The 27,953-nt window shown below is 40.8% G+C and overlaps 1 protein-coding gene and 1 long non-coding RNA gene across 4 annotated transcripts; one reads left to right on the top strand and one right to left on the bottom strand.

Annotated features, from left to right (window-relative positions):
• ING3 (inhibitor of growth family member 3) lies at window positions 1-17,927 on the bottom strand. Of its 3 annotated transcripts, none has more exons than XM_068401370.1 (12): window positions 17,774-17,927; window positions 17,546-17,617; window positions 13,220-13,320; window positions 11,715-11,780; window positions 10,405-10,501; window positions 6,117-6,188; window positions 5,707-5,826; window positions 4,393-4,451; window positions 3,847-4,037; window positions 2,482-2,674; window positions 1,501-1,539; window positions 1-860 (listed from the first exon to the last, which is right to left on the bottom strand). In XM_068401370.1, the coding sequence occupies exons 1-12, from the start codon at window positions 17,799-17,801 to the stop codon at window positions 744-746; spliced, it is 1,155 nt and encodes a 384-aa protein (XP_068257471.1). In that variant the 5' UTR covers window positions 17,802-17,927; the 3' UTR covers window positions 1-743. The 3 variants fall into 3 exon arrangements, with proteins under 3 accessions (XP_068257471.1, XP_068257469.1, XP_068257472.1); XM_068401368.1 differs by having other exon boundaries at window positions 4,393-4,547; XM_068401371.1 differs by lacking the exon at window positions 17,774-17,927 and adding an exon at window positions 13,501-13,723 and having other exon boundaries at window positions 4,393-4,547.
• Window positions 17,215-27,602, top strand: LOC137663807 (uncharacterized). Its single transcript, XR_011048225.1, has 5 exons — window positions 17,215-17,384; window positions 19,744-19,853; window positions 23,412-23,585; window positions 25,923-26,004; window positions 26,378-27,602. It is a non-coding gene; the product is annotated as an uncharacterized lncRNA (long non-coding RNA).
• Window positions 27,603-27,953: the final 351 nt, after the last annotated feature.

A 27,953-nucleotide genomic window follows, 5' to 3' on the forward strand; every position in this document is an offset into this window, starting at 1 on the left:
TACAATTCAAATTTAAAGGATTACTTGCACAAAAAAATAAACACATTTGGTATAAAAATTTATCATCACTTTAACACCTTTTTTTCCTCTTATGGCCTGCGCCTTATCTGGAGCAGAAACATATAAAGACTAATGGCACAAGTTTGTTTTATTCTACAGCATTTTTTTTTCTTTTTACATACTCAAGTACCCTAGAGGACAACAGCCCGCTGTATACAAGAACCATTTTCTTCAGCCTGCTGAATTAAGTTTCATAAAGAACCAAAGCTATAAAGGCAATTTAAAAACCATTGTCTCATTATTTTTTTTTCAGAAGCACTGAATTTTTGCACCATTTATATACATACTGTTACATAACAGCTCTTGGGTACAGTACATGCAGCAGAATATATCTGTTGAATATAAAACATACATTTAAAATTTTGACTTATCGGAATTTTTTGAAGATTGAGTAATTATAGAATGCCCACTGCTTAGAGAAAATGGTTTGTAAGTACAAATGTCTGCATATGTTGGCCACTGGAACAATCCAAGGCTCACTGGAATAGTATCTGTAGCACATCAATGTGCATAAATAATTTACTTACAATATTAAAACACAACTAGCAAAATCAATAGTTCAAGATCTTATGACTGCTATGTTAATCCTTAAGTGGTTGCAAGAAAGTGTGATGGGGGTTCCTCTCCCTCCCAAGTCCTCTATAAAACCTTTAGTATGTAATTTATTTTCCAGATGAAGAGACTTATTTATGTCTACTGCCTCTTCTCTTCATTGCAGCCGTACACTGTGGACAGTACCATTTCCCTTTCGGTGCTTCTGTCAGTCCAACACATCCATAGTGGAACCACTCAATAGGGCACTATAAAAAGAGTTAAAGAGAAGGTTTGGGGTTTTTTCGAAACACTCACCACAAATACAATTCTATGAAAATGAAGCATGAGTAACAAGCATATATTCTGTTTTTCACACAAAGTCAAGGGACAAAATGAGAAGAGAGGAGGGTCTCAGTCCCTAACATGCACTCAGTAGACTAAGGAAAGCAATAAAAATTCGAGAAGTCATACATGGATTCACAAAACAGAGCAAAAGAAGTATGTTGTGCTTTGAAATACTTAGTTTGACAACACTAAGTGACACAATAGTAATCTTATCACTCACTTCTGTTTAAATGTAGCGTCTCAGTAAATGCATAATTACATTCAACTGTTCTTTTAAAACTTTTTTATTTGAAGGGGACAACTGATATTAGTAGTGACACAGCTAAAGTTTCCTAGAAATAAAGGGCATTTTAAAGATGTCAAACCTTCCCAGCAAAGTGTGAAGCCTTCTAAAAGAACGTAAACTGTGGGGACAGAGAAGTTTCTTGAAGAATGGTTCAACTCATACGCACATTACTCAAAAAAACTCCACTCTAAAACAAGTTCTAAAGAAAAGTAACACCTGCAAGCAATGGTTACATGAACAAGCCTCTCATGAACCTTTTGAACTTTGTTACTTACATCTTGGTTATCACAGCCTACCATTTCACCATATGACACCTAGTAAATAAGAAAAAAAACCCTTATTAATAATTATATTGCTAATTAAAAGCAATCAACATTTTCAAACGGCTAAAGTTCAAGTTTCTTCCTTTGAGGTGTTTTTCCATTAACAGCAGTAACAATATTTTGATTTTTCTTTTGTTACACAACCCAAAGAAAATGTTCACAGCAAACTGATTTTCAAAAATCTTCTACGCAGAAAAAAAAAAAAATAAAAAAAGATATTTCTGCGTATTTCAGGTTGGATAAAAGAGATCAGCATTCAAAAGCTGAATGAAGCACATTTTGGTCTAAACAACAGTGCTCAATACATATCAGTCCAGTTTTCAAGATTATGTTGATGTCCAGAATTTCCCTTGCATACATGACAATTTCAAGCACTTTATTTGAAACAATCAAATACTTTTAAGAGAATTACAGAATACTATAAACTCTAAAAAAAGGCAATGCTCTTAAAAGTGTTTAAAATAAGAACAAGCATTTTTAAATACAAGTTTCTCATGTTGTCATTCAGTCTCTCAAGTTTCTGGGTGGCTTTTACAAATCTAGTTTTTGTTTGGGTTTTTTTTGGTTTGTGGAGTTTTTTGGCTTTTGTTTGTTTTGGGTTTTTTTAAAGGAAAGTAAGAGAGACCAGGCAAATTCCTTATTAACTTAGAATTTTAACTAAATTCACTGTGAACCTGTTCAATTTTGAATTTAATTATTTCTAAAGTCTTCATTAAAAGATTTAAAACTCTCCAGGTATGTCACATCACTTGAAAACTTCCTTGTTTTTAGCTTCAACAGTTGAGTTCATTATTCATATCACCAGTAAGTAAACAGATCAGAATTTCAAAAGACTGCAAATAGAATGTTTTTAAATTAGCAATCAGAGAAGGAAGGTTCAACCACAGTGAAAAAGCAGCTGTAGTTATATTTCAGGTTGGAAGCCATCCTTACCTGATTACAAATGCAGTATCGTGGCTCATTTGGATCATAGGTCCAGTCAACCTGGCTATTAGAATCAGACTCTGGTATTACTGCTGTTTGCTGAGACAGTTCTTGTGCCAGTGCAGATGAAGAAGAACATGATGACAGAGATGAAGAAGAGGAAGATGATGAGGACTGCTGACTTGAGGATTTGTTGTTGTTTCTGGGGGAAAAAAAGAAAAAGAAAAAAAATAGTATATCATAATTTAAATTCATTTCCTGACAAGTGAAAGGATCACAAAACAAGTACTTTGTTGACTCCGAAATACCGCAGTACATAAATCCCAAAGCATCATTCTGTTAACAGATCTCAGTCAACAACTGCAAGAACTGAAACGGACACAGTGAATGCTCTTTGGAAAAGGAAACAAGTCTTACCAGCTTACAAGTGCAAGACATGCTATTCTAATCAACGGAATTTAACAGCTTTAAACTGCCAAATGGCTTTAATGAATGTTTTTCTTCACAAAATTTTCCATCAACAGCCTTGGTGTAAAGTCCCCATAAAAATTATGTTACCAATAAAACAGGAATTTACATATAAGTAATGTCATATGTCATGTACAATAGATAACTGTGTTTTGAAGATGACTGGTTCAATGTTAATCTCCACTCAGGCATCACCAACTGCTCCACAGGAACAGTGCCAGAATACAAATCCTATGCTTTTGCTTATAGGTCAGATCTGACACCCAAGACATCCATAGATGAAAAGTGCTTCTAAGACAAAATTACTGATATGAACACACACAAATTTGTATGAAATAAAAAACCCGTCAGTTTAAAAGGATGAGACTCTTTCAAGTACAACCTGTGTTTGCTGTCACAATGTGTTGTGACACTGTCTTGTTTAAAACGTTTTTAAATTTCATTTTAATCAGAAATAAAATTCATTCTGTTTCCTGTCCTAGATGGTCAGCCATCAGAAAGCATTGTGATTATTTGGGAAGTGGCATGAAGCAGATCTCCAGACTGTTTCAAAACCATCTACAACCATTGCACAGCAATTCCCAACATTTGCCGTTAGGCCACATCTTCTCTGCAGAACACAGAAAAATGAGGGAAGAAACTAGACTATATAGACTATATAGATTTGCATGAAAAATCAAATCAAGACATTTATTTAAAACCTTGGAGTGAGTTTACTTATAGAAAAAGTGAGCACACAAAGGAAGAAAGCCCTGAACAAAAAAAGGCCAGCAGGCAATGACTACCTTCTGATGATCCACCCCAGATACTAAATATGAACTATTTCTAATATGGCCCATGACCTTTAAAAGAAAGCTTAGCTGTCTTAAAAGCTATAATTGCAGCCAACAAGTAAAAAAAACCTACTTGCTTTTTCTGCCACTTCGTGAATCTGTGGTTGATGAACTTAACGTCTGTGTTAATGTAGATGCCAGAGCTGATGAAGAATATCCAGTTGAATCTCTGGATAATGAAAATTCTCTTCCGAGCTGAAAATCATTGTTCTTAAATGCTTCATAGCTGGCTTTTAGACTCGATGTTCGTCTTCCTTCCTTCATCTAAAAGGAACACTGATATTGCATCAGATTACACAGTAGAGCTCTTACAGAAGACATATACCAGACTGCTAACTGCTGATTGTTTGCACAGGTTCATTAGTTACCCTGTTAACAAAATGATGTATAGTAAGTGGTAAAAAGGTGTAAGAATATCCCACAGGAAAAGCTAGAAAACACGCTGTGCCTTTATGCAAGCTTTACAGGAAGAAACTGTAGCATAAAACAAAAATGATAATATAAGAATAGAATCACACCAGCTGAAAGTGATCATGGGAATTCAGATATTAAAAAAAACGCTAGTCTTTCTTCTTAATCAATAGTGGATGGCAGAATGACAAGAATGTTTTGACATTACCTGCGCCGTGGCTTGCACTGCTTGAGCTGCTGCCATGGTAATTGCACCGGCCCCAGATCCTGAAGATAATGAGCCCAGGTTATATGATGCCAATGGTTGAGAAGAGTTTGTATTGTATGCATTGTTTGAAGATGATGAATTACTGTTTCGACACCCTTGATGAACAGAACACATTTATGAAATTCAAAATGACACTAAATTCCTTTGCATTTTAAGAAGAGTTATATGTGACAACCAGTGAAAGAGTGGGAACTCCGTTTATGCATCAGAGCAGTCTGATCATTTGGAAAAGTTTAAGAAGTCATTTGACACAGCCAGTATTGGCTTAAAAAAAACTTTGTTCCCCAGCTATCCTCATGTGCAAGGAGTCCTTTTAGAAAGACAGTCCTCACCATCATATTCAGCTACCAAAGAACAGATGGAGCTATGTCTATATAAACCTAATCTCTGTTGAAGTGATGCCGACAAGTGTAAACATCAAGAATGGGGTAAGAATTTGACTGTACACCTATGCTGTTTCTGAAGTAAAACTTTTAACAATCTTAATTCTAAAAACTACAAATCAGTTTTGATACAACACAGATTTCCATGGCCATCTACAGACTGACAGCTGCTCAAACATAGTTACATTTTATTTGCCATCTCATGTGAAGTTCATTCAAAAGAAAAGTATAATGGATATGAGGGAGACTAGTTGAATCTGATGAACAGCACTAAATCTCAAAACATAAGGTAGTTTATTTACTATAACCTCTCGCAATCTTTTATTTTCAGAAAATAAATTATGAAACACCCTCATTTTGAAAATGGGCAGAAAGTTGTGGGGATTTTTTTATTCACTACTCAAAAAGAATTCTCATCTCTTTTGAAATAGACAGCACACAAAAGAATTTTATTTTAATGTAGCTGAATGCCATGTCAGACCAAGCTTAAAAAAAAAAAAAAAAAAAAAAAAAGTGAAAACTCTTTTCCTTGACTGTGGAAATTGTTGCATGCATTTCTTTTTCCCAAAATAATAATGCATTGATCTCTTATATTTCTACTACTGGCTGAATGAAACTGTACTGTTACCTTCGTCCAAGCAGTGTCAATACAAAGAAAGAGCCAACATGCAGGTGTTACACGACAACAAAGCTGATGCGCTTCATGGACAACACAGATGAGTAACAATGCCTGCAATTTCTCATGTTTCAAATGACTGAAAATCCCAGAGGAAAGGGTATGAGCCTCTGATTTCAAAAGACAGTAACTCACAAATATCACTGGGTTTCTCTTCTTCCAATTAAAAAGTAATAAAATGCAAGACAAGATTACCTGGTGTGTTTTCTTTAGAAGCATCCGAAGTCAGGGTAGATAGTAGAGCTTCAGATTTAAACTTCTTTTCAGGAATGTGATCTGTTGTACTATGGTGAGAAGATGGATTGTGTTTCCTTTCTAAATGAAACAAATGAATGGAACTTAAATCTAAAACCTTTTCAGCTTGAAAGTCAAATTATAACTAGACGTAATAAAACAGCACTTTCAACTAGTTCCCACCAGCAAAACCTTATTATTTCATTCTTGCATTTCTTCTAAAGAGACATTATTATCACTGAATTATGCCTTCCCCCCCCCACCCCCTGCAATGTTTGGAGAAAAAGTTCTGAACTTTTTTTTTCCTAATACTGCTCAACAAAAAATAAGGAAACATAAAAAGTGGACATGTTTTTAGGTCAAATACTTACTCTCTACTGGAGTGTGAGAATGGGCGTGATGGTTATTCACAGGCTGTGATGGAGTATCCAGCTCCAGAGACCCTAAGAGGAAGGTTAAAAGGATAGAAAAATTTCAGAGTCATCATTGGCATGGTTTTGACTTCTAGATACTAAATGAATCTTTATAATATTAACCCAATCACTATGCACTTATATTTACTTTAATCAGAAGGATTTTTGCTAGAGTTGAAACCCCTCCTGTAGAACAACCAGGAGCCAGTAAGAAGAACAGTTTTATTTTAAAACTTGGTGACTGCTGCTGTTCAACTGTTGAAATCAAGAAGTTAAAATCAAGGCCAACAAGGAGAACAAACAACAACACTGCCCTCAGCATGCCACTTATTTGAATGAGTGGGCACAGGCCAGTGATGGCTGGAGAATGCTGCACCAAAAGTACTGACAATCCACACTAATATTAATTGAAAAGAAGATTGTAACTGGTAAACTGTATTAAGGAGGCATCTTATCCCACTGAGTCCATCTTGTCACACTGAGCCAAAACATACAAGCACTAGGAACGTCTTTCAAGACGATCTAATATTCAACAGGAAGGGCTTCAGATCAGTATCCAAATTTTCTTAACATTCAAAAGACACAGAGCAACAATCCAAAGAAAAAAAAAAAAGAAGAAAGGCAGGGGGCAACAAATGCAAGTCTATGTCTAAGAAAATATTTCTTGCAATATTAACCATAAGGCTAAAGAATCGCAGCATAGGAGAGACTTTGACCACAAATTTCAATTAGAACAATATAAAACAGTTTGTGTATCAATCTTTGGCAAAAAAGTTTTGAACTAGCTGCAATACCTACCAACTTACATTCATACAAAAGACAATTTAAGAAAGTAATTCACATTCATTTTTCAAAATCTGTAGCTTCAACACTTCTTTACGTCTTCCTTTTTCAGCGCTTTCAAAAAGTACATAAGTGTATTACAAAAGTTTAAAGAAAAGTATTCCAGAAGAGGTTCAAAGCATAAGGACGTATTTTGGCTGATCTAACATTAATCATGTTATGAACTAGTCCAAAGGCTGCCCTCTGGTGGAACCTCCACAACCTGTATTTACTCTGAAAGCTAAAAATGTTAAAGAGGCTTCTACTTTTCACTTTATTTAAAAAAAAAACAAAAAAACAAAAAAAACCAAATACCTTGAAGATGCAACATACAGTCTGGTACATTTCCGTTTTGAGTTCTTGAAATTCTACCTACCCACATCACCAAACACAAAACTCAACTGAAGGCAGGATCACATTTTAGAACTGCAGCTGGGATTCCAACTAAAATAAACTAGTCCTTTTCTGTAGTTGCTAGTTCATTAAAGGCACTTACTTTGCAGTTTTCTTTTTGTGCCTGTTACTTGTAATAGCAAATACAAATAGAATATCCAAAACCTCTCAGATTTTATTACAAAGCCACACGAAGTTCAAAGAAAGAATATTTATTCCTTATCTCCTCAAGTGATTTAGGTTACGTTTCACTATCTTTAAGTATGAGAACAGTCACTGCCTCTTAGCTCCATAATTACAGTAGTTAAATAAACTTTGAAATTTATCATAATCACATTTGAACTTGGTGCCTAAATGCTAATGTGTACAGAAAGGCCAGATTCTTCTACACCTAGCTGGCCAAAAAGCTGTCACATTACATTTTTGTTCACATTCTGAATGCCAGCATTGCTGTATGTTAAGCATGGAGGTTTCTTACCCAAAATGCTTCTACATTGCTACCCCATCACAAAACAACCCATTCTCTCCTCTTTAAAAAAAGAAAACCACTTTACTTTAATTGTTAAATATTCAGGAGCAGGCTGTCCCGGTGTGTAGAAAGACAAGCCATCGGGGAAAAAGACCGGCCTGGTTAAACAGAGAACTTAGGCTAGAAATTAAGGAAAAAAAGAGAGCCTACTTGCTCTGGAAGAAGGGTCAGGTAACTTGGGAGGTCTATAGGGATGTTGCCAGGTCGTGTAGGGAGAAGATTAGAAGGGCCAAAGCTCAATTAGAGCTTGATTTGGCTGCTACAGTCAAAGACAACAAAAAAAGCTTCTACAAATACATTTAACAGCAAAAGGAGGGTCAAGGAGAGCCTCCACCACTTGCTGAATGAGGAGGGTAGTGTAGTGTCAGGGGATGAGGAAAAGGCAGAGGTGCTCAATGCCTTCTTTGCCTCGGTCTTTAATGTCAAGACCGGTTGTCCTCAGGAGACTCAGCCCCTGGAGCCTGAAGTTAGGGACGGGGGGCTGTGTGAACCCCCCGTAATCCAGGAGGAGACGGTTAGTGACCTGCTGTGCCAGTTGGACACCCACAAGGCTATGGGCCCAGATGGGATTCACCCCAGAGTAATGAAGGAACTGGCAAATGAACTTGCCAAACCACTCTCGATTATCTACTGGCAGTCCTGGTTAACTGGAGAAGTTCCAGATGACTGGAAATTAGCGAATGTAACGCCCATCTACAAGAAAGGCTGGAAGGATGATCCAGGGAACTATAGGCCTGTCAGCCTGACCTCGGTGCCAGGCAAGGTGATGGAACAGATCATCCTGAGTGCCATTACACGGCACATGCAAGACAATCGGGGCATCGGGGCCAGCCAATATGGATTCATGAAAGGCAGGTCCTGCTTGACCAACCTGGTCTCCTTCTATGACAAAGTGACCCGCTTAGTAGATGAGGGCAGGGCTGTGGATGTAGTCTATCTAGACTTGAGTAAGGCATTTGACACTGTCTCCCACAGCATCCTCCTGGACAAACTGGCTGCCCGGGGCTTGCATGGGTGGACTCTTTGATGGGTTAAAAACTGGCTGGATGGCCGAGCCCAGAGAGTGGTGGTGAATGGGGCAAAGTCCAACTGGCGGCCGGTCACTAGCGGTGTTCCCCAGGGCTCAGTTCTGGGGCCGGTGCTGTTCAATACCTTTATAGATGATCTAGACGTAGGGATTGAGTGCACCCTCAGTAAATTTGCAGATGACACCAAGCTGGGTGGGAGTGTCGATGGAGGGTATGAAGGCCCTACAGAGGGATCTGGACAGGTTAGAGAGATGGGCCGAGACCAACGGCATGAGGTTCAACAAGAACAAGTGCCAGGTCTTACACTTCAGCCACAACAACCCCATGCAGCTCTACAGGCTGGGGGAAGAGTGGTTAGAAAGCGGCCTGGTGGAAAGAGACTTGGGGGTGCTGATCGACAGCCGGCTAAACATGAGCCAACAGTGTGCCCAGGTGGCCAAGAAGGCCAATGGCATCCTGGCCTCTATTAGGAATAGTGTAGCCAGCCGGTCTAGGGAAGTGATCGTTCCTCTCTACTCGGCACTGGTGAGGCCGCACCTTGAATACTGTGTCCATTTCTGGGCCCCGCACTTCAAGAAAGATGTTGAGGTGTTGGAGCGAGTGCAGAGGAGGGCGACCAAGCTGGTGAAGGCTCTGGAGGGTATGACCTATGAGGAACGGCTGAGGGAGCTGGGGTTGTTTAGCCTGGAGAAAAGGAGGCTCAGAGGTGACCTTATTGCAGTCTACAACTACCTGAAGGGAGGTTGTAGTGAAGTGGGAGTCGGCCTCTTCTCCCAGGCAACTAGAGACAGGACAAGAGGACATAGCCTCAAGCTTTGCCAGGGGAGGTTCAGGTTGGACATTAGGAAGAATTTCTTTTCAGAAAGGGTTATTAGACATTGGAATGGGCTGCCCAGGGAGGTGGTGGAGTCACCGTCTCTGGATGTGTTTAAAAAAAGACTGGACATGGCACTTAGTGCTATGGTCTGGTTGACATGGTGGTGTCAGGGTTGGACTCGGTGATCCCAGAGGTCTCTTCCAACCTGATTGATTCTGTGATGCTGTGATTCTATACTTGACGTTTTACATCTATAACTAAAATAATGACCCTCCTCAATTTGGTGGCAATTAATTCAAGTAAGAAGTGGTACACTTTCAACTGGGTAGGTGACAAGCTTAGGCTGAAGTACTTGTCTGAATACCTCCAGTCATTAAAAACAGGTTTAAAGAATTCTGTACCTTACTGTGGCAATTCACAAGTGCAACAGTTGTGCGAAAAAAGAATTCTAATTAGTCAGTTGTATTTTGACTTCACTGATAAAAACTGAGGTTGAAACTAAAATTTGAGAATCGCCGACTGATGAAAAGCATGTGGGTTAAAACACAATTTTGAAACAAGTGGAAATACTGCCAGCCACTACCAAGTGCATGATATTTTAATGTTGCAAATTGTCAGAAAATCTGTCAAGTTCTTTAAGAAATCACGCATACTTACGTCTCTCTAATATTTCTGTAATTCCAGCATTATCTGCTTCAAGTTCCATTTTAAATTTAGCGAGTTCCTGGTCCAATTTTCTCAAATGACGGTCTACCTGTTTTTGAGACAAAGCAACAATAAATAGCATCCAGTTCTGGAACATGAATATCTACATCCTTAATCTCAGGCTTGCTAAATATTTCCCTTCCAGCAATTCCCTGACGTGCAGCGCTAAGCACATATAAAAATGCACAGAAGCACAACTTCTCACCTACACTTCCCTAACTCAGCAGAGATACTAGAGTTAACACCAAAATAGTGCTTTTGCTCCTAAACTGCGCAGTCAGTCACAGGATACAATAAGGTTGCGTATTGGCTCAGTAGCTAGAAGCCCTCCTCTTACTGTAGGCAACGTTCCAAGACACAGCGTTTAGTGTTTCTTTTGAGAAAAAAGCTTAATAGGACTTGGAGGTGTTGTGGGTACGGATATAGAAAGGGGAAGAGAAAGAACAGTATATGACGCGCACTTTAGAACAGGTTGGGCTGCACTGGGGAAATTGCAGGTTCACTGAATTGCAATTTGGATGCCACTAGACACATCAGTAAACTTAAGCAGTGAGTAAAAGGGTCTCTAAACTGCAAGTGTAAAGACTCTTGTGTGTTTGAGTGAACTATGACATGCTCTTGGGTAATGAAAATTAACAAAAAAAAAATCTGAACCTAATATCATGGATATTATATGGATATATCACTATGTTCCAAATGATCTCTTCATCTGTAGTCATACAGCAGAATGTACCTGTCTCTCAGCTATTAAAAATTGAACAGGCTCTTGCAGTTGTCAGCTAACCAAAAGAGAAGGGCTAAGTTCCAATTTTTAGAACTAACTTTCGATAGCCAAAGTGAAACTAAAGCAGACAAATATTTATGTCTACTACATTTTAGTGCAGTCTGACTTGCAGGTTCTGTTCTCTGAGAAAATATAATATAAATACACTTAAAATTCAAAATCCACATGTTATAAGAAAGAGCAACTTGCTTGTGGTCTCTTTTCAGAAAAAAATAGCTAAGACAAAATCAACATGCATGAAATCCTTAGGATTTCTAAAATTATTTCTGTATGTTTTGTATTTAAGTGCCACTCACTACCAAAAGCAACAAAATTCTTAAAAGTCAATAAAATATTAAATGTTTCTGTTGCCAGCAAAAATATCTGTACATAGCCGACATAATAGGACAGGCAGCACAGTTGCAGTGCTTATCAAAATGTTTAGAACTCCTTTGGGCATAAATTTAGGTAATTCACCACAAGCCTTCTGTCTACTTACCAAATCATATATTTGATTAGCCAGTTGCACTTTTTCATCTGCATCTTCCAAAGCCTTATAATAATCCTGTTATAAAGAGAATTGTTTTTAAAATTATCAACATAACCGAATTAACTTGAGTCATTTTAAGCTATTGTTATCCAGCACAAAAAGTAAGTTAAAAGGAGAAATTCAAGTCAGTTTTCAAAAAGACTGTGAAACTCTACTGTAAACAATGATCAGCTAAATTTTAGATGAGAAATATATTACATATCAAATTTATTGTTTGTGCCTTAGAAAAAAGAAAAGATGTGGACACTTCCTCCTACAGTGATATTCAGACTTCTGAAAGAAATGCTACAAGAAGAGAAACAGTCTTGGATTTATTTTATATTACACAGCATAATGTTATGGACTCAAAAAGAGATTATGTCTTTTAGTTCATATAGATGTTTAGGACCACTGCAGATACTACTGCCCTTCAAAATGATGCTAAACAATACTGTGAGGGGAGGTCTTTCCAGTACTGTTGTTAAATAGAGATAATGATGTATATAGTTGTCACTGAAAGGAAAATCGGCCTGGTTTAGGCCAAACCAGGACATTAGTTTATAGTTTAAATTATTTTAAAATACATTTATGTAACTCATAAGTGTACTATAAAATTGGATTGCTGTAGTCAAATTACTTTAAAATTTGCTCTAACTAATGAAAATCCACAGACAATTTTTTAAATTGTTTACACATATTTTTACTCTAGAATTAAACAGGTTTAAGTGCCTTTTTATTCTCGATTTTCACTGAAGAGTATCTTGCTTAGCAAAAACTACTTGAAATTTTGGTCCAGCTACAGTCCAAAGCAAAGTTTTCATTTACTCTAGTAAAGTCAGAGTTTTGACTTTTTCTTTTTTTAAATATGGAAATCTATTTGTATTAATTAAGTAAAAAAAAACCTTGGCCAAACAAGGGGCTGAAATAGCAAGTGTAGGAGACTAGAAGGGAGTTTCTCCTGACAAAATGATGGACCGCCTTGCTAACAATACCACCACCAATGCCTCAGTGTTGAAGGATAAAAGAAAACACATCCATCTTTTTATTTCTCCCTCCCTAAAGCTACATATATTATATATATAACATACGCAAGGACATCGGCAGAATCACAGGAAATGCTAAAGTTAAGCCTGAAAAATATCCTCTAAAAGAAAGACAATTAACTTACACAACATCATGTCACACAAGCAGAAACAAAAAGTCTGAGCTGAAAATTCAGTACCTGGTTTCCTCACCGTTTCAGAATCATAATTTTGAAAATGTTAGCAAATACTGGGTAAAACTTGAAAGAAATGCTTGATCAAGGAAACCTTTCAGTCATTTTTCTCCTCCTAGTAGTTCTATCCATCTCTGTAAAAGCCCAAGGTAAGTCACAGTCCTGAACGCTTAAGTCTCCATCAATCATAAGCTATTTTTTTCTAAGGTTATCTTTGTTTGCGAAAGATAAATGTGACCCAGTCCAGTGATATGCTTACTTTTTTGATTGATGTCATTTGTTCTTCTCTCCATTCAGGTTTGTTTTTCTTTGCATTCATAAAAAATTCATTTACCCTCTGCTCAAGCTGATCCATTGCATCTGCAGCACAGGAAAAGATTAAGACAAATGTTATCTTCTCATGTATATAAACATTATGAAATAAGGCGGTTTCTTTTTCTTAAAAAAAGTTGACAGGACTGAGGTGCAAACTATCAGAGAGAAAAAAAAAAAAAACACAAAGCAACCAAGTGACAGCGGACAGAGGAGGGAAATATTTACCTTAATTTCCAAGAAGCAGAATTGCATTCTGGTAGGACTCTCATCAAGGTTCTTGTGCTCTCCAGCATGGGACAGGCAGGACTCCAAGTTCTAAAGGTTTTTTGTCCCTAAGAGCAGTGGTAGTGACTTAAAGCACGACCCAAGCTCCTCACCCAGGGCTCTAGACTGCTGACTTTGGAACATTTTAGCCAGTTACAAACTGAGCAGGAAACAAAATGTTCTCCTAAGAGAAACAATCAAATACAAAACCAAATAGTTGAAAAAATTAGTGCCTCAAAAAGGTAGAGCAACTGAAGAGTCAAGTCACCGCCTTTAAATCAAGGCCTTCTCCATGGTCTGCTAGGAAGGGTAAGGGCAAACTGAAAGCACTCACAAAGTTATTCCCCCCACCCCCACAGGTTAGCACTAAGGGGTAAATGCACTGATGAAATACTATTTGGACAGGATTCTCACTTGCATGAAGTTGAGAAATATTGTAAGGGAAAAAATAAAGCCACAAATTCTCTAACATTATCTATCATAAGGAGGAAAATGTCAACTACAAGTTATTTGTTTCATCGTTTATTGAGACAGGAACATGGATTCCCTTCCCTTTCCCTTCTTCAAAAACAACAAAAAAATAAAGCATCACTGAGTTTACTATTTCTACAGCTGGACACTTGTGCATGCAACAGCTTGCATATTTCCAAAAACACGCAGCTGCCTCAATCAAACTAGCTTTGACAGCCTTGCTAGTCTCAGGATGGATAACAGTACTGAAATTTTTTCACAGCACTCTAAGCGATACTGCCCAGATAGCAGTTTCAAATTAAAAGTGACAATGCACCAACTACCTCCAGACTTCAGGCTCTGGGTGTAAAACAATTAAGATACTTTCCAGAAACCACCATTAAAACTGCACCACATGATGGCCATAATCTCTTACCAAAAAAAAAAAAAAAAATTAACTAGTTCAAGAAACTCACGAATCCCCAAGTATGATTAACTCTTCAAATCCAATAGAGCCCAAAGGTTTTCTCAACTCTGTGAAAATTCACAACTAGAACTAGCTGTTCACGTAAATAACCAAAAATCATTCATACCAAACGATCAGAAACATTCATCAATTTTCCCTATGCTGGGAATATCCAGCATCAAAACCAACAGGAACCTAACAACTGACTGGACAGAGGACAACTGATCCCAAGCCAGAACAGGCTCACATCAACTTTATTTAAACCCAAAGTAGTCAAACAGTTTTGGTGTAAAACAGGTTAAAGATGGGAGAATATATACAATGAGCATTTTCCACTTGCACTGTGTTATTCAGGGAGAAGATTAAGAAGCCTGAGCAGCAAGCAAGTGGCACACACTTTATGTGGAGGCTTCTAAAAGCTTTGTTCTTTGATCAAACAACTATAATTTGGTCCATAAAGCCAACAGACAAAATATTCCACCTCCTACTCCCAGAGTGCAGACAGCTAGGTGATAATTATTCCAATGGCTCCAGAGACATGAAAAGAAAAAATATCAAAACATTTCCCTCTTTACTTTTTATTGAGGACACGTATCAATGAGTGAAACTGCATAAGGGAAAACCTCCAGAGAAAGTTGGTCTATCCTGAAAGGGCAGAAACAGCAAAGGGGAATGCAGGTCAGATCTATTAAATTATATGAAAAGTTCTCTCTGGTACACTCAAGTTCCTTCACCTTTTCTCCCCCCCTACCTTTTTAATCCAGCTGTGATACTATATTCTGAGATACTAATTTCTTAGATTCGATTTCTCAAGACAGTTGCCAGAAATTCTATTAGAAGAGAGGCCTTTTTCCAGAGCTTGACATTTTACCATTGAGGCCTGATAATCCATAATTTGAATTTAAATAGAGAAGCAGATTTTATGCACCATGTGGAGGTCAGTTAAACCTCAAGAATCAAATCACAACTCAGATGGTGTTCGCTTTTCCCACAGCAGCCTTATCAGGACATACAGTAGGTACAGCTTGTTTATTATTTCTCCCAACAACAAACAGCAGCATCTGCCCCATTAGAAGTCCATGTGGTCCAAATAGGACAGAATATAAAATCAACATTGACTCTAAAACACAGCAGCACAGTTATCTCTGAATTACAACTCATGCAGGTTTCTGGGACAGCATCACTCATCAAAGTACTGTTTTCAAGTACTTCAGAGACACTGAATCTTCACAGGAAGTCACTTTGTCACAGCATGAGAACAACCTTTATGTTGGCATGTAGTATTCAGAAGGCAGTCTGGCAACTGATGTTGAAGAGATGTTAGTCAAGAAGTTTTGTAGATGTCTTTGGACGCCTTGTCACTTGTGCAAGAATTACAGAAGTACCAAGGTCCAAGAGATTTTTTCTCTGGGCCTAAGGTTGGTCTTAGTATACAATACTCAGTGTTATTTGCTACTTCCAGTAATACAATATGGAGTGTTATTTGCCACTTCCAGTTAAAGCAGAGGAAATGACACTACTGCAACCGTGGCAGCGCTAGTTGGCTCAGTTCTGAAACACACTTCAAAAAAACTACTAGCTTCTTTCTACTGAATAGAAAATCTGTGAACTTACTCAGAACTACATAAGTCAGCGAGCTGCTCACTCTCTCTCCTGATGCTCTCTAGTGATAGTTACTTCCGAGGTGTTACCTCCCATAAGGAGCCATTGCTCTGTTCCCACAACTTTAAGCGCTGAACTCAAGACAGCGCTTAGGCCATAGTATATAAGAAGTATAGCCGCAGTATAGCCAGTTCAACACGGGTCAATAAAGTCTGTTAAACAGACCTGCAGGGTCCACTAAAGTAAATATCCAAGGGAAAGCCTGAGACCTCACTTCAAAGTATTATAGGTTAAACTATGTTTTCAAGAACTGTGCTCCCACACAGTGTTGCATTTTGTATTCCTGTATGGCGCTCACTTGTTATTTCAACCCTTGCTCCTTCTCTCTTTCTTCTTTATGATCGTCTGCCCCTTCCGTATTGATAATTCCTCTCATTTTTTGTGCAATAACAGTTTCATTAACAAAGACCTTTGCATCACAGTTACATACTAACTGCACAGTAAATGACAGCAACACCTAACTGGGTGTTACGGGACACGAAAGTCCCAGATGAAAAGGCAATGCATCCTGAACACAGCATGAGGTAGTGTATTGTATCAGTATATAAGCAGAGGTATACAAAGTGATCTACAAAGAAAGCTAAAGCAGACTGTGTATTTGGTTACGTGTCAGCTAGGGCACAACAGGCTGAGCAAAGATCGCCTTCACGTATGCTATGATGAGGGGAGCTGGCTGGCAGGTTTCAGAGACAGCACACCGCTACCTGCTGAAGGAGCGGGACACAACTCACGTTCCAAACCACCACCACTGCTCTTAGGGATCAAAAATCTAAAGAGTTTGGGACGTGCCACCGAAAACGCCTTTGGGAGCAGCACAAGCCCAGGAGAGAAACTCACACAAGACCCTACTTGCGCCCTGACTCAACTGCGGGACGCGGGCGGGGCCGGGGCGGGCCCGGAGCGGGCGGGCGGGCGGCTCGGGGGGGCCGCGGCTCGGCGCCGCTCGCTGACACCGCGCCAGGCGAGCGCGCCCCGCCTCTCGCTACGTCCCGGCGGCTCCCGGCGCCGCGCCGGGCCGGGCCTCCGCAGCGCCGCCTCCCGCAGCCGCACCAGCGCTTGCCGCTCCGCGCCCACACCGCGGCTCCGCAACAGACGACGCCAGGCGGCCGGTGCCGACGAGACGCGGCCGGTGCCGACAAGACGCGGCCGGCCCCCCCTCCCCGGCCCCGCACAGGAGCGGCGCTGGCGGAGAGCCGGGGCGCAGGCTGCGGAAGGGGCGCGAACCAGCGCAGGGGTCGGCGGCGGGGAGCGGAGCTGCCCACAACAGGTCGGAGCGCCCCGGCGGCGGCGCCGCTTCGCCCTCTCCTACCCCCCCCCGCGGCGGTGATGGAGCCGGTGCCCGCGGCCGCCCCCCGCTGGCGGGGCGGGGCGCTGGGGCGCGGGGCGGGGCGGGGGCGGGCAGAGGCGGCGGGGGCGGGACTCACGTACTCTGCACCTGCAGGTCCATCTCGCGCATCTCGGTGAACCTGTCGCGCAGATCCATGGGAAGCTGCTCGATCACTGCGGGCACACGGAGGGGCGGGGGAGAGAAGGGAGGGAGGAAGTCACTCACCGCCGTGGGGGAGGGGGGCGCCGCCTCTTCGCCGCGGCTCCCCCCCGGCTCCCCTCTACCGGCCGTGCCCGGCCGCCCGGCACCCCCGTCCCGCACACACTCACTCTCCAGATAGTCCTCCAGATACAGCATGGCGGCGGCCGGGCCAGCGCCAAGGGGCTTCTCGCTAACGGGGGCTCGTCCCTTCCAATATGGCGCCGCCGCCAACAACACCAGCGGCTCGACTCAGCGAAAACAACATTGGCGGCTGACGGCGCTCGCTCCGACCGCGCCCCTATTGGCTGCCCGCGCCGCTGACGCACACCGCGGCTCGCGCTCTCCCCCGCGGCTCCACGGGAAATGTAGTCCGGGCGCGGGGAGGCGGCGGGAAACTACAGGTGCCGCCGTGCGCTGCGGAGGCCGCCCCGCCCTCCGGGCGGGCCCTGCGCCCGAGGCGGCCGCGGGACGCCCCGGCGGGTCTGGCCTCACCGCCCTTGTCGTTGCGTCCGTTCCCAGGCCCTGGCGGCACAACCGTGTGGCAGGGTCCGTGGGGTTTTTCTCCGGGAGCTCCCCCCTCAGCCCGCGCTTTGCCAGGCAAAGTTCGGACGAGCGGCTGGCGGCCCTGCGGAGGGTCCCCGGACCCGAGGGCAGCGCCGAAAGTCCGGCGAAGAGAAGGGAAAAACTTGCAGCTTTTTCGTCAGGCTGTACGCTTTTGTTTGTGTATCCGTTATTTTAAATGCTCACAGCTGGCAAGAGTACATAAAAAGCGTAAGAAATGACAAAACCAGTGAAATTACTCTAATTTCTGTGCCTTCTCATGAGTGACCCAAGGTGGAAAAAGCTGCCCTGTTTAGCGTGTGTCGGTAACACGGGTAGGAACAATGTTACAGGCACACGAGAGCATAAACTGTGCTTTAGAACTGCTCTTCAGAGTAGAAAAAATAAACGAGCAGATAGTAGTGACTGCAACACAGTTGCAATACTTCTTACTGTAATTTATTTTTAAATGTTTGGGGCTGAGGTTTTTCACACAGTTTCAATCCCCCCAAATAGTTTATTTCGTTAACTGTTTTGTCACTATCTAATATTGCTCTAATCATGGACTGATACTTTTACTCAGATTTGGTTTTTGGTTGGGGGAAGGGATTTTTAGGGCTTGTGTGATGTCAGGTGTAGGTACAGGAGCATAAAAATTGCAGTAGCAGAACGGGATAGCTTTCTGCTGTGCTTTTTATCTCCTTTTCATGTTCTCATCTGTGCCATATGCATCCAAGCAAGGAAAGAAAGTGTATGCCTAAGCCAAGTCTGAGTAAAAACTTGCGTGGGATGTTTTCGAGTGTCAGGACCAATGGAAAATAGCATTCTTTTCTCATGTTTTAAGTTCATATATTGTGAGTAGTTAGCTAAGGATGACTGAGTTTTGGGAAGTGAAGAATAAATTTTGTGTGTAGCCTTTATGAAGACTGATGTTAGCTATGTCTTGAATTCATAGGGCATAGCTAAGCATTTTTTTTTATTCCTGTGTAGGTATAGATGGAAAAAAAGGCATAACAATAACTATCAACTTCATGAAAAAAATGCTATGCCAAAGTGGTCACTTTCCATACTCACTCCATCATTAGCTCTGTAGTCTGTACTGCCAAAAGAGAAATAATGTCTAGTTTCATACATAACCAGTGAACAGCTTTTAGCTCGTCATTAAGCTCAGTTACTATGTACCAGAAGCCTTAGTTGAAAGAATCTGTATACTATTGCTCATACAGAGCACTGTTTACTGTACAAGTTGTGACTCACTAGTGTAGGAATGACAATACTTTTGAAGTTTTGTGTGAGAAATTTTGATTTGTACCGTTTTGATATGTAGAAGACAAGGTTGACCCTTCCTAGGAATATAAATGCCTGCAGTTGTATTGAAGTGAAAGGGTTTGATGCAGCAAGAGAACTTAGCCCATGCAAAAGCACAGCAAAGTAATGATATCCTATATTCATTAGGAGAGAAGCTAGGTGAATTTAGGGAAATCTGAATTGATGGGGTCACTTTCTTTTATGCTCAGTCGTGGCTTTAATGCTTTTTAAATAAATTTTTTTTTCATAGATATGTTTGGAAGCACATTTCATGCAGCAGAAGTTTAAGAGAACAATGTTATACACAAATACCGTAAAAAGACTCCAGTGTTCGAACCACAACTGAAATACAGTCATACAGTAAGTTCTTACCATTTGCTTGATGATCAAAATCCTAGGACAACCAGGACATCGGGACCTTGTGACTTCTCCGATGCTCCAGTTTTCCTGCCTGAGTTTGCCACATTCTCATCTTTGCAAGCTTGGGAATAGCCAGCAAAATCCTCACTGAGGGCTATTGTGCCAGGGTGTTTTCATCTAGTTCCTGTGTGTTGTGGTGCCCAGATCAAGCAAACCAAGAAACGCAGTTGTTGGGGCTGTGTCTCAGTCATTCCCTTTAGTAATAGCATGTGCACTGTCTACATTAGTGGAAAAGGAAAATGAAGCTCAGGCATGCCAACAGAATGAGAAAGACAAAATACTAGTGGGGCTGGCTGCTGTTGTCAAGGTATGAGTGCCCCCGTTTATGTTTCATGGTTTATTGGAACATGTGATAGGCTTTTATAAAAACAGGAACCTGCTTCAAAAATTGTTCGTTGTAGTACTTTACAGCAGGGGGTGGGAGGGGATTATGTAGTAGAATACAAATGAAAGTACAGTTCAACTTTGTTCAGTATCTTTTGAAAAGCAAACAGGAACTTATTTATCTACCTGTAGTCTTCTTCAGTTTTTTTTTTTTTAGAGAGGTGGAGAAACTCTCACATTTTTAATTTCTGCCAAAGTTAATTCTTATTGTATAGTCAAATGAGTAGCCACGCCAACTTCAGTGGGATTGTGTGTATGAGTGCTGCTTATCATGACATGCTGATGGAACTGAGCTTAAACTGACATTTAAGAAGTGATCAGGCCAGAAAAAAGAAACTATTTTTACAAGGGAAAACTTCCTGTTGTGTATAAATGTAAAGAATTAACTCTATTGATTAACTCAACTTTTAGAACAGCCTAATTAGAACAGCTCCTGATAAGGAAACATGGATTAATGACAGTGTTTATTGGGATGCAAATAGAGTGAAAAAGAACTAAACACCAACTGTGAACTCAAGGTAAAAAGAAATTCAATTTGTGAATTCCAGTCGACATTGCTCAAAAATCTTCTGTACAGCAACAGAACTGCTTAGCACAGAGAAAGGAAGGGAGGCCACAGGAGCTGCTGTTGTCTCCTGTTGATACAACGTTATTAATGTTAATGGCATTTCTTCAGCAAATGTTTCACATAAATCATGTATCATCACTTGTGACAGAATAATGGCATAAAGGAAGCTGCCCTGTGATCTACTTTAAGCTAATTGCTTGCATAGGTTTCATTAGTTTCCAACTGACAGGAAAAAAATGGATTAAAAACATGGATTTATGTTCTTATGTACACTTCTCAAACGAGGTTAAGAATTTTAAATCTTCTCCCTCTCTTCTGTCCTTGCCCATTCCAGATCTCTGTAATGTCCTTTTTCTATTTTTCTAATTTCTTCTCTCTCTTCCCCCATATAGGGTTGTTTGCCACATCTCTAACCCCATCCTTTCCATCTTCATATTCCATCTGCCATCAGTCCATTGGTCCTTCCCTTTCCTTGTTCCTTCCAGATCCATTCTGTCTTCTAAGCTGTATGATTTCCGGGACTTCCTGTACCCTTTTAGGACTCTCACAGTTGCATATTTTCTTCAGTACTCTGATTTTTCACTCTTGTCTAATACAGTGTTTCGAGACCTATAGTCCTTCTGTTTTGTTTCTTTGTTTTCAAGGACACGTTTCTAATGCTTTAATACAAAAAAATCAGGAAAGACCTACCTAGCCCATCCCTAGATCGATGCTCCAGGTCTTAGCTACTGCTGGTAGGTTCCCGTGCTTTGATTTCTCATAAGGGAGCCTCACTGCCCATTGCACACAAAAATTGCTGACGTTATGGAGTGCAGAAAGCAAAACCTGTCTGTTACTGAGGGCTAGCCTGCTCCAACAGAAGAACTTTAAGACACAGTGACAGCTAAGCGGCACCAGGCAGTGGTGCAACAAAGCCAAGGTACAACTACAAGCCTGGGTAGCTCTCCAACTACTAGAAATGAGCATTCTGCTTTTCTTTGGCACTTGCCACTGCTGCACTACAGCAGTCCTGTCTGGCGGGCCAGAATCCATTCACCACGGTGCACTGCTGCGAGCGTGTGTTGTCAATCGCAGCATTCCTAGCAGTTTTGTCTGCCAGTGACAGCATTGGGCCTGCTGGTCTCCTCACATGCTTTCAACTATTTTATTATAATTCCTCCTCACTTCCTGTTTGTTGCCTGCTATTTTTCTGCTGTTGCTGCTGTTTTTCCATTCTTTCCAGTCCAGCTGTCCCTCCCAGCTGCTGCGGACCCCACCATCTCCCATATTCCACCTCTTCTGTTGCTGCAGGGGCATCACCCACAGCCTCATTCTCCCTCTGCAGGAAATAACTATCATTCCTGCTGTACTACACACCATGGCTATGGGAGGACATTAGTTAAATAACTAAATTGTCTTGAGACTGAGCACCATGTAAGGGTTACAGCATGATCGTATTTGTTCTGGGCAATCAACCTTATGTAACGGGAAACTCCATCCAAAGCCGGATCCTAGGAAGAAGCTGGGTGAGACTATCAAATACATAATGTTACCCTTGTCTAGTGCAGCACTGTGCAGAAACTTCACACTTCCATGAAATGATCCTCAAAAGGAAAAATTTGGTCCAGAAGTATTGTGGTTGGATGGTAATCCATCTGAGAAATCACTTTCCTTTTCTACTTACTACAAACTCTTTCAGATTCTGAGGTTCACATTCCTATTTCTGGAAACAAATCCATGACCCCAGACAATTAATTTGCTTTAACAGTCAACAGGAAAATGGAACTGCCATTTATCTTTCAGCTTGACTTTGTGTACAGACTCAGGCAATTACATCTTCATCTTTTAGTTAATTTTATCTGGTACAGACTCAGTTAAATTCACTTGCAGATTTCAGTTATTTCCTGAAAGTCTGCACGATATGAGCAATTGCTGTTTATATATTAATCACTGAAATGTTTTAGCCTGACTTCCTAAGGAAATAAAGCTTATATGAGCAATCCATATGTTTGTGTGCACACTTCTTATCTATCTTTTCACTCTGCCCTGTCTCTATTGGATTGACTAATTTCAACCTATCTGAAAGAAAAGACATTCTTTTAGAGATGAATTTTGTACTCCTTAAATGCTGTGTTGTCCCTAATAGTTTTGGGTTTTTTTCTTCCTTTCACTGAGGAAAAGGTTGCAATATAAACCTGCCACCTATCAGACTCAAGAAAATCCACACGCGAGAGCAATGAGTGCCCCAACCATGGAAAAAGCTTCAGCTGGTGAACACAACTTATTAGGCACTGTTGTAAGCCACAAACGCACAAGGAACCAGCTTAAGCAGTTTTGCTGCTTGCAGAATGTCTGGTTTTGTTCACTTGATTTTCTTAAAATCCTGAATGCTGGGTCACATGGCATGCATGCGAATAAAGTTTGAAAATAATTATTTTAATGATTATTTAAACACTTCTGGTAAAAGTTTAAGTTTCAAATGCCTTTAGCTGATTATCTGCAATGAAAGATATTTCTTGCCTTTTTGTAATTGTCAGATTTACAATCATACTTTTTTTTTCCATGAGGTCAGCACATTCTTGTGGCTGGAAGAGGTCCATATCCACTAGCTTTCCTGCAAGAAATGCTATAAACGGCTGCTATACCATCAGTGACACAGAAAAATGTGAGATGACACCATCTATCCCCTGTGCTGCTCAGAAGATGTGTCCTCTGAGAGTTAAGATCTGCAGATGGAGCAGGTAAAAGAAAGAAAAAAAGAGCTGAAAGTTAGGAGATGACAATGCAGTTGTATTACCCAAATTCATGCCCTTGTAACCTCCTTTGTCCCTGGAGCAAATTCATATAAGTTGAAAGCAGCAGCAGGGAAAGGGAATACTCTGAGAAATTTGCCAAAATAGTGACATTATGATGTCGTAGCAGAGTCCCACGACGCAGTCCACGAGAGGGCATGGAGTAAATGCACACAGACCAATATGGTCGTTAAGCAAATCTCCTTTATTCGCGTATCTGAGGGTACATTTATACTATTTCACTACTGTGCACGCTCCGTGTGCATGTCGTCTTAATCCTAATTGGTTAACATACCTTACATGTACTAATCTGATTGGTGAGCATGCTTTGTCCATGCGCCTCTATATTAGTTCTGATTGGTTTATGCTAACAGGCCATACTATGCTGTCATGACATTCTTCTTGTATCAATCTTGTTTCGACTTCTACATATCTCGCTTGTCTCAGTAGCCAAGGTCCTTGCTCGTCGTTATGATTGGTCAGTTCATCACCACCTACTACCACCCCCTTGGACATGGCTCGTTCAGTACGTAACCATTGTCTCGTAGAAACCTCACAAATCCCCCTTTTTGTTTTTGAACGAGCCAGGTCTGATGGAACATTTTCAGCAATGCTTGCTTGATACAACTCATTGCACATCCCTTTATTAGCAAGACAATTATTACAACAACCAACACAGTTATTCCCTGTACCAACAATTCCCTTACCCATCCTGTAATGCCTATAGATTGTAACCAGTCCAGTAAGGGTGATGTTGATACAGTAAGTTTGTTCATGTTGTCCTTCAGTTGCTGAAGATGTTGGTGAATAGAAACAGAATGATCTGAAAGATTCATGCAACACATTCCTTCCACATCCTCACATCCATGCCCTTGAGCTAAAAGCAAAAAATCAATTGCAGCCCTATTTTGTAATACCGCATGTCTAATACTGTCAACATCAGTAGCTAAAGTTGAAAGTATCTCAGAGGTTATATTTAATTGCTTAGCTGTCCAACACCCTAGTGTTTTTGTTAGTTGTAACGCTTTCGCAGTCCCTATTGGCGCAAACAAAGCAGCAATGAAATTAGTAGGTCTGTCCCAGTATCGTACATTATCATTGCATCCTGGTCCCAGCGGTAATACCGCACGCTTTTTCCGAGAGGCTATGTAGTTCCATACTGTTTTGTTTACCAATTTTCCCACTGAAGGTCGAAACAGAGTAAGTTTCCCTAGGTAACATGGACCTCCAACTGGTCTACTAGGAATCCCTGGCCAGGCTCGATCACCACAAATTAAAAACAAGCCTCTTGGTAATTTCCGGCCTAACATGTTGTTTCCTTGCGTATCAGAATATCGACACTCCAATGGACAGAAGTCATTTTTCCCTGTTCCTGTATATAACTCATTTTTTGGAGATACATCTTGCACAGCATATAGTAGCGTATTGTCATCAATGCGAACATGAGCAGTTGCCTTGTCACTTTTAAACATGACTGCTCCATAGGTAGGCCCTAAAGCACCTAATAAATCTAGCTCCTGTGGTTCTATCATAGTGTGATTAAGTGACATGATTATCTGTCCCTGCCACCAGGCAGTATAGTTGACACCTGGATTCATGGAGTTTGCACATTGACTAGCTGTTGTTGCACTCATTGTAGCAAGAGTAGGGTTTTGTATGTAGCCTTGAAAACTGATTGGATTAAAAACAGGAACACCTATCAGGCAAGTACGAAAAGTATCTCCAGGAGTTGCCATGGACAAGCAAAATGATTGTTGTCCAGTCGCATTTGCAATGGTAACCCAGATATTTTGTCTGATGTCTATCACCGCTTGCGCAATGGTCGAGATGTACAAGACCATCGCAACTGCTGTCGCTCCCAATCCTTGGGAGAAACTTCCCATGATCGTGGTATGTTAATTTTTTCTCCACACTGTATTTTAACCACACTTCCTGCCAATACAATTTGCTGCTCTAGCAAGCGTCTGTGTAATGTGCTAGCTATTTCAGCTATGTGAATTTGCTGATAATCGCCAATTCTCTGTGCCACATGAAGTGCTGGAGCATCAAATCTCCCAAGTGAATAAGCCTCTTTCTCTAACAACTGAATTGCCTGACTTTCTAACGAACTTTCTGCTCTAGCCCATCTAACACATACTACACACCAGAAATGTCTCCACCACGGCTCAGATGGTCGAATAACCCGCCACTTAATTTTCCCACATACATTACACTTTTTTAGAACCCATGGTCTACAACCCTGTTTATGTCCATCACAGCCCCGTGCCAATTTTACTTCCTCTTCAGCTGTTACAGGTAAAGGTGGTAATGACGTGAAGATATCTTCAAGATTGCTCAACGATGATGTCGCAATCCCCAATCTCTTTAGGTATGGAGTCAATACTCTCAGTGCTCGGTGCTGTTCTCTCTGCCGGATCTCCGGATCTGGATTCCACCTCCACATATGGTTTAATACATTTGATCGGAAACCATCATACTCCTGTGCCTGTAGAGACAGAAGCATAACCTCGACCCATTAGTAACAGTTCCCCTGGTCCTAACCACTCGTTAGTACCTGGTTCCCTATACCACACTTTGCCCTTGTTTTGCACATAGCTTGCTCCCTGTCGAACTGCCTCCCAATGTATTACAATTGGGGGTCGCTCCTTATCTCCTGCTAAAGTTAGATGATTGAGTACATAAACAGCTTTTGCAAGTCTCTCAGAAGGTTCAGTTTCCTCTCCCCCTTTTTGTTTTTGCAGAAGCTGTTTCAATGTACCATGAGCACGTTCCACTGTCGCCTGACCCGTAGGCGCATGAGGAATCCCAGTGACGTGTAATACCCCATAGTTGACAAAATTGACGAAAAATCTGTGAACAGTATGCTGGTCCATTATCAGTCTTAATCTGTTGTGGAACCCCAAGACTTGCAAAGCAAGCAAGCATTTGACATGTTAATTTTTTCTCCACACTGTATAATAGCAAGCATTTGACATGACGACCAGTTTCCCCAGTTTGCGCTGTAGCCCATATCACATGTGAAAACGTATCAATAGATACATGAACATATTTGAGCCTTCCAAATTCTGCAATGTGAGTAACATCCATTTGCCAAAGTTGCAATGCAGTCAAGCCTCGAGGATTTACTCCGATTCCAATTCCCATGCCAATTTTCTGACAATTAGGACAAGCACTGACCAATTCGCATGCTTGTGCCATGGTAAGCTGAAATTGTTTCGCTAACATTTTTGCTGATTGATGAAAGAATTGATGAGAGAGGCGAGCTTGTTCAAATAAATTTGGTGAGACTTGTGTATAGGACACAAGTGTGTCTGCTTTATTATTGCCAATGCTCAAGCCTTGATCAAATTGATGACTACGAATGTGAGTGACAAAATAAGATACCACTCTGAGGTTTATTGCTTGATGCAACTGTAGCAAAATGGTGTGAAGTCGCATATTTTTCACTGGACATATAAAAGCTCTTTCAATTCGATTTACAATGCCTGCAGCATAAAGAGAATCTGTTACAATATTTACAGGTGAATCCTTCCATTTTACAAAAACCTGGTATATTGCAAAAAGTTCAAGTGTCTGCAATGAGTCCTCAGACTGTCCTGAGAATTTGCAATGTTTCCATTGTCCATCCTCTTGCCAGGTAATAACTGCCGAGTGTGACCGTTTTCCTGCATCAGTAACCAGATACAGGTATCTCTGATCTGATAGGTTTTTCTTCCCAATCCTGTTCGCAAATAAACTGTAGCTTTTTATCTTTTGGTAAATGTACCAACAATTGTCCAGTAAAGTCCTGTAAAGCCATTTGAAAAATAGTTGACTGATTTGTTAACCACTGTAGATATTCCTTCTTGATAGGTACATAGATAGAATCTGGATCCAGGCCATTAATTTCTGTAATTCTTTTACGCACTTTAACAATCAGTTGTGCTATTGCTTCCACTCTGGTACAGTTTGTTGTCCTAGGATGAAAAGGTGGAAAAACCCATTCTATGATTTTAACAATTGGATTTAATTGAACTATTAAAGCTTTCAAATGTTTGTTTTCCAGTGATGTGTTTGCTATAATTGCTGAGAGTGGCTCATTTTCAGTAATGCGAGCCACATCCTGTGTTGCCACCTTGTGTGCAATTTTGTCTATAGCTGCTTGTTGATCTGTTGTGAGAGTACGGCTCACAGTGACATCAGGGTTTTGTCCAAGCAATGGCATCAATGGTGCAATATCATCATTTGTAATGCCACAAGTATTACGAACCCACTGCAATTCTCCTAACAATTTCTGAGCATCAGCCAGTGTTGATATATCCACTTTTAGAGTGATTT

This window comes from Nyctibius grandis, chromosome 5 (assembly GCF_013368605.1).
Source record: "Nyctibius grandis isolate bNycGra1 chromosome 5, bNycGra1.pri, whole genome shotgun sequence".
NCBI lineage: Eukaryota > Metazoa > Chordata > Aves > Nyctibiiformes > Nyctibiidae > Nyctibius > Nyctibius grandis.

What these genes read in the sequence shown, in the direction of transcription:
- ING3 (XM_068401368.1), bottom strand. Translation starts at nt 17,801, where the DNA reads ATGCTGTATCTGGAGGACTATCTGGAGA. An exon ending in AAATGACATCAATCAAAAAA is followed by an intron (nt 11,781 to 13,219) that starts GTAAGCATATCA and finishes TCTTTATAACAG; the next exon opens with GATTATTATAAGGCTTTGGA. An exon ending in CAGTGCAAGCCACGGCGCAG is followed by an intron (nt 4,038 to 4,392) that starts GTAATGTCAAAA and finishes TGTTCCTTTTAG; the next exon opens with ATGAAGGAAGGAAGACGAAC.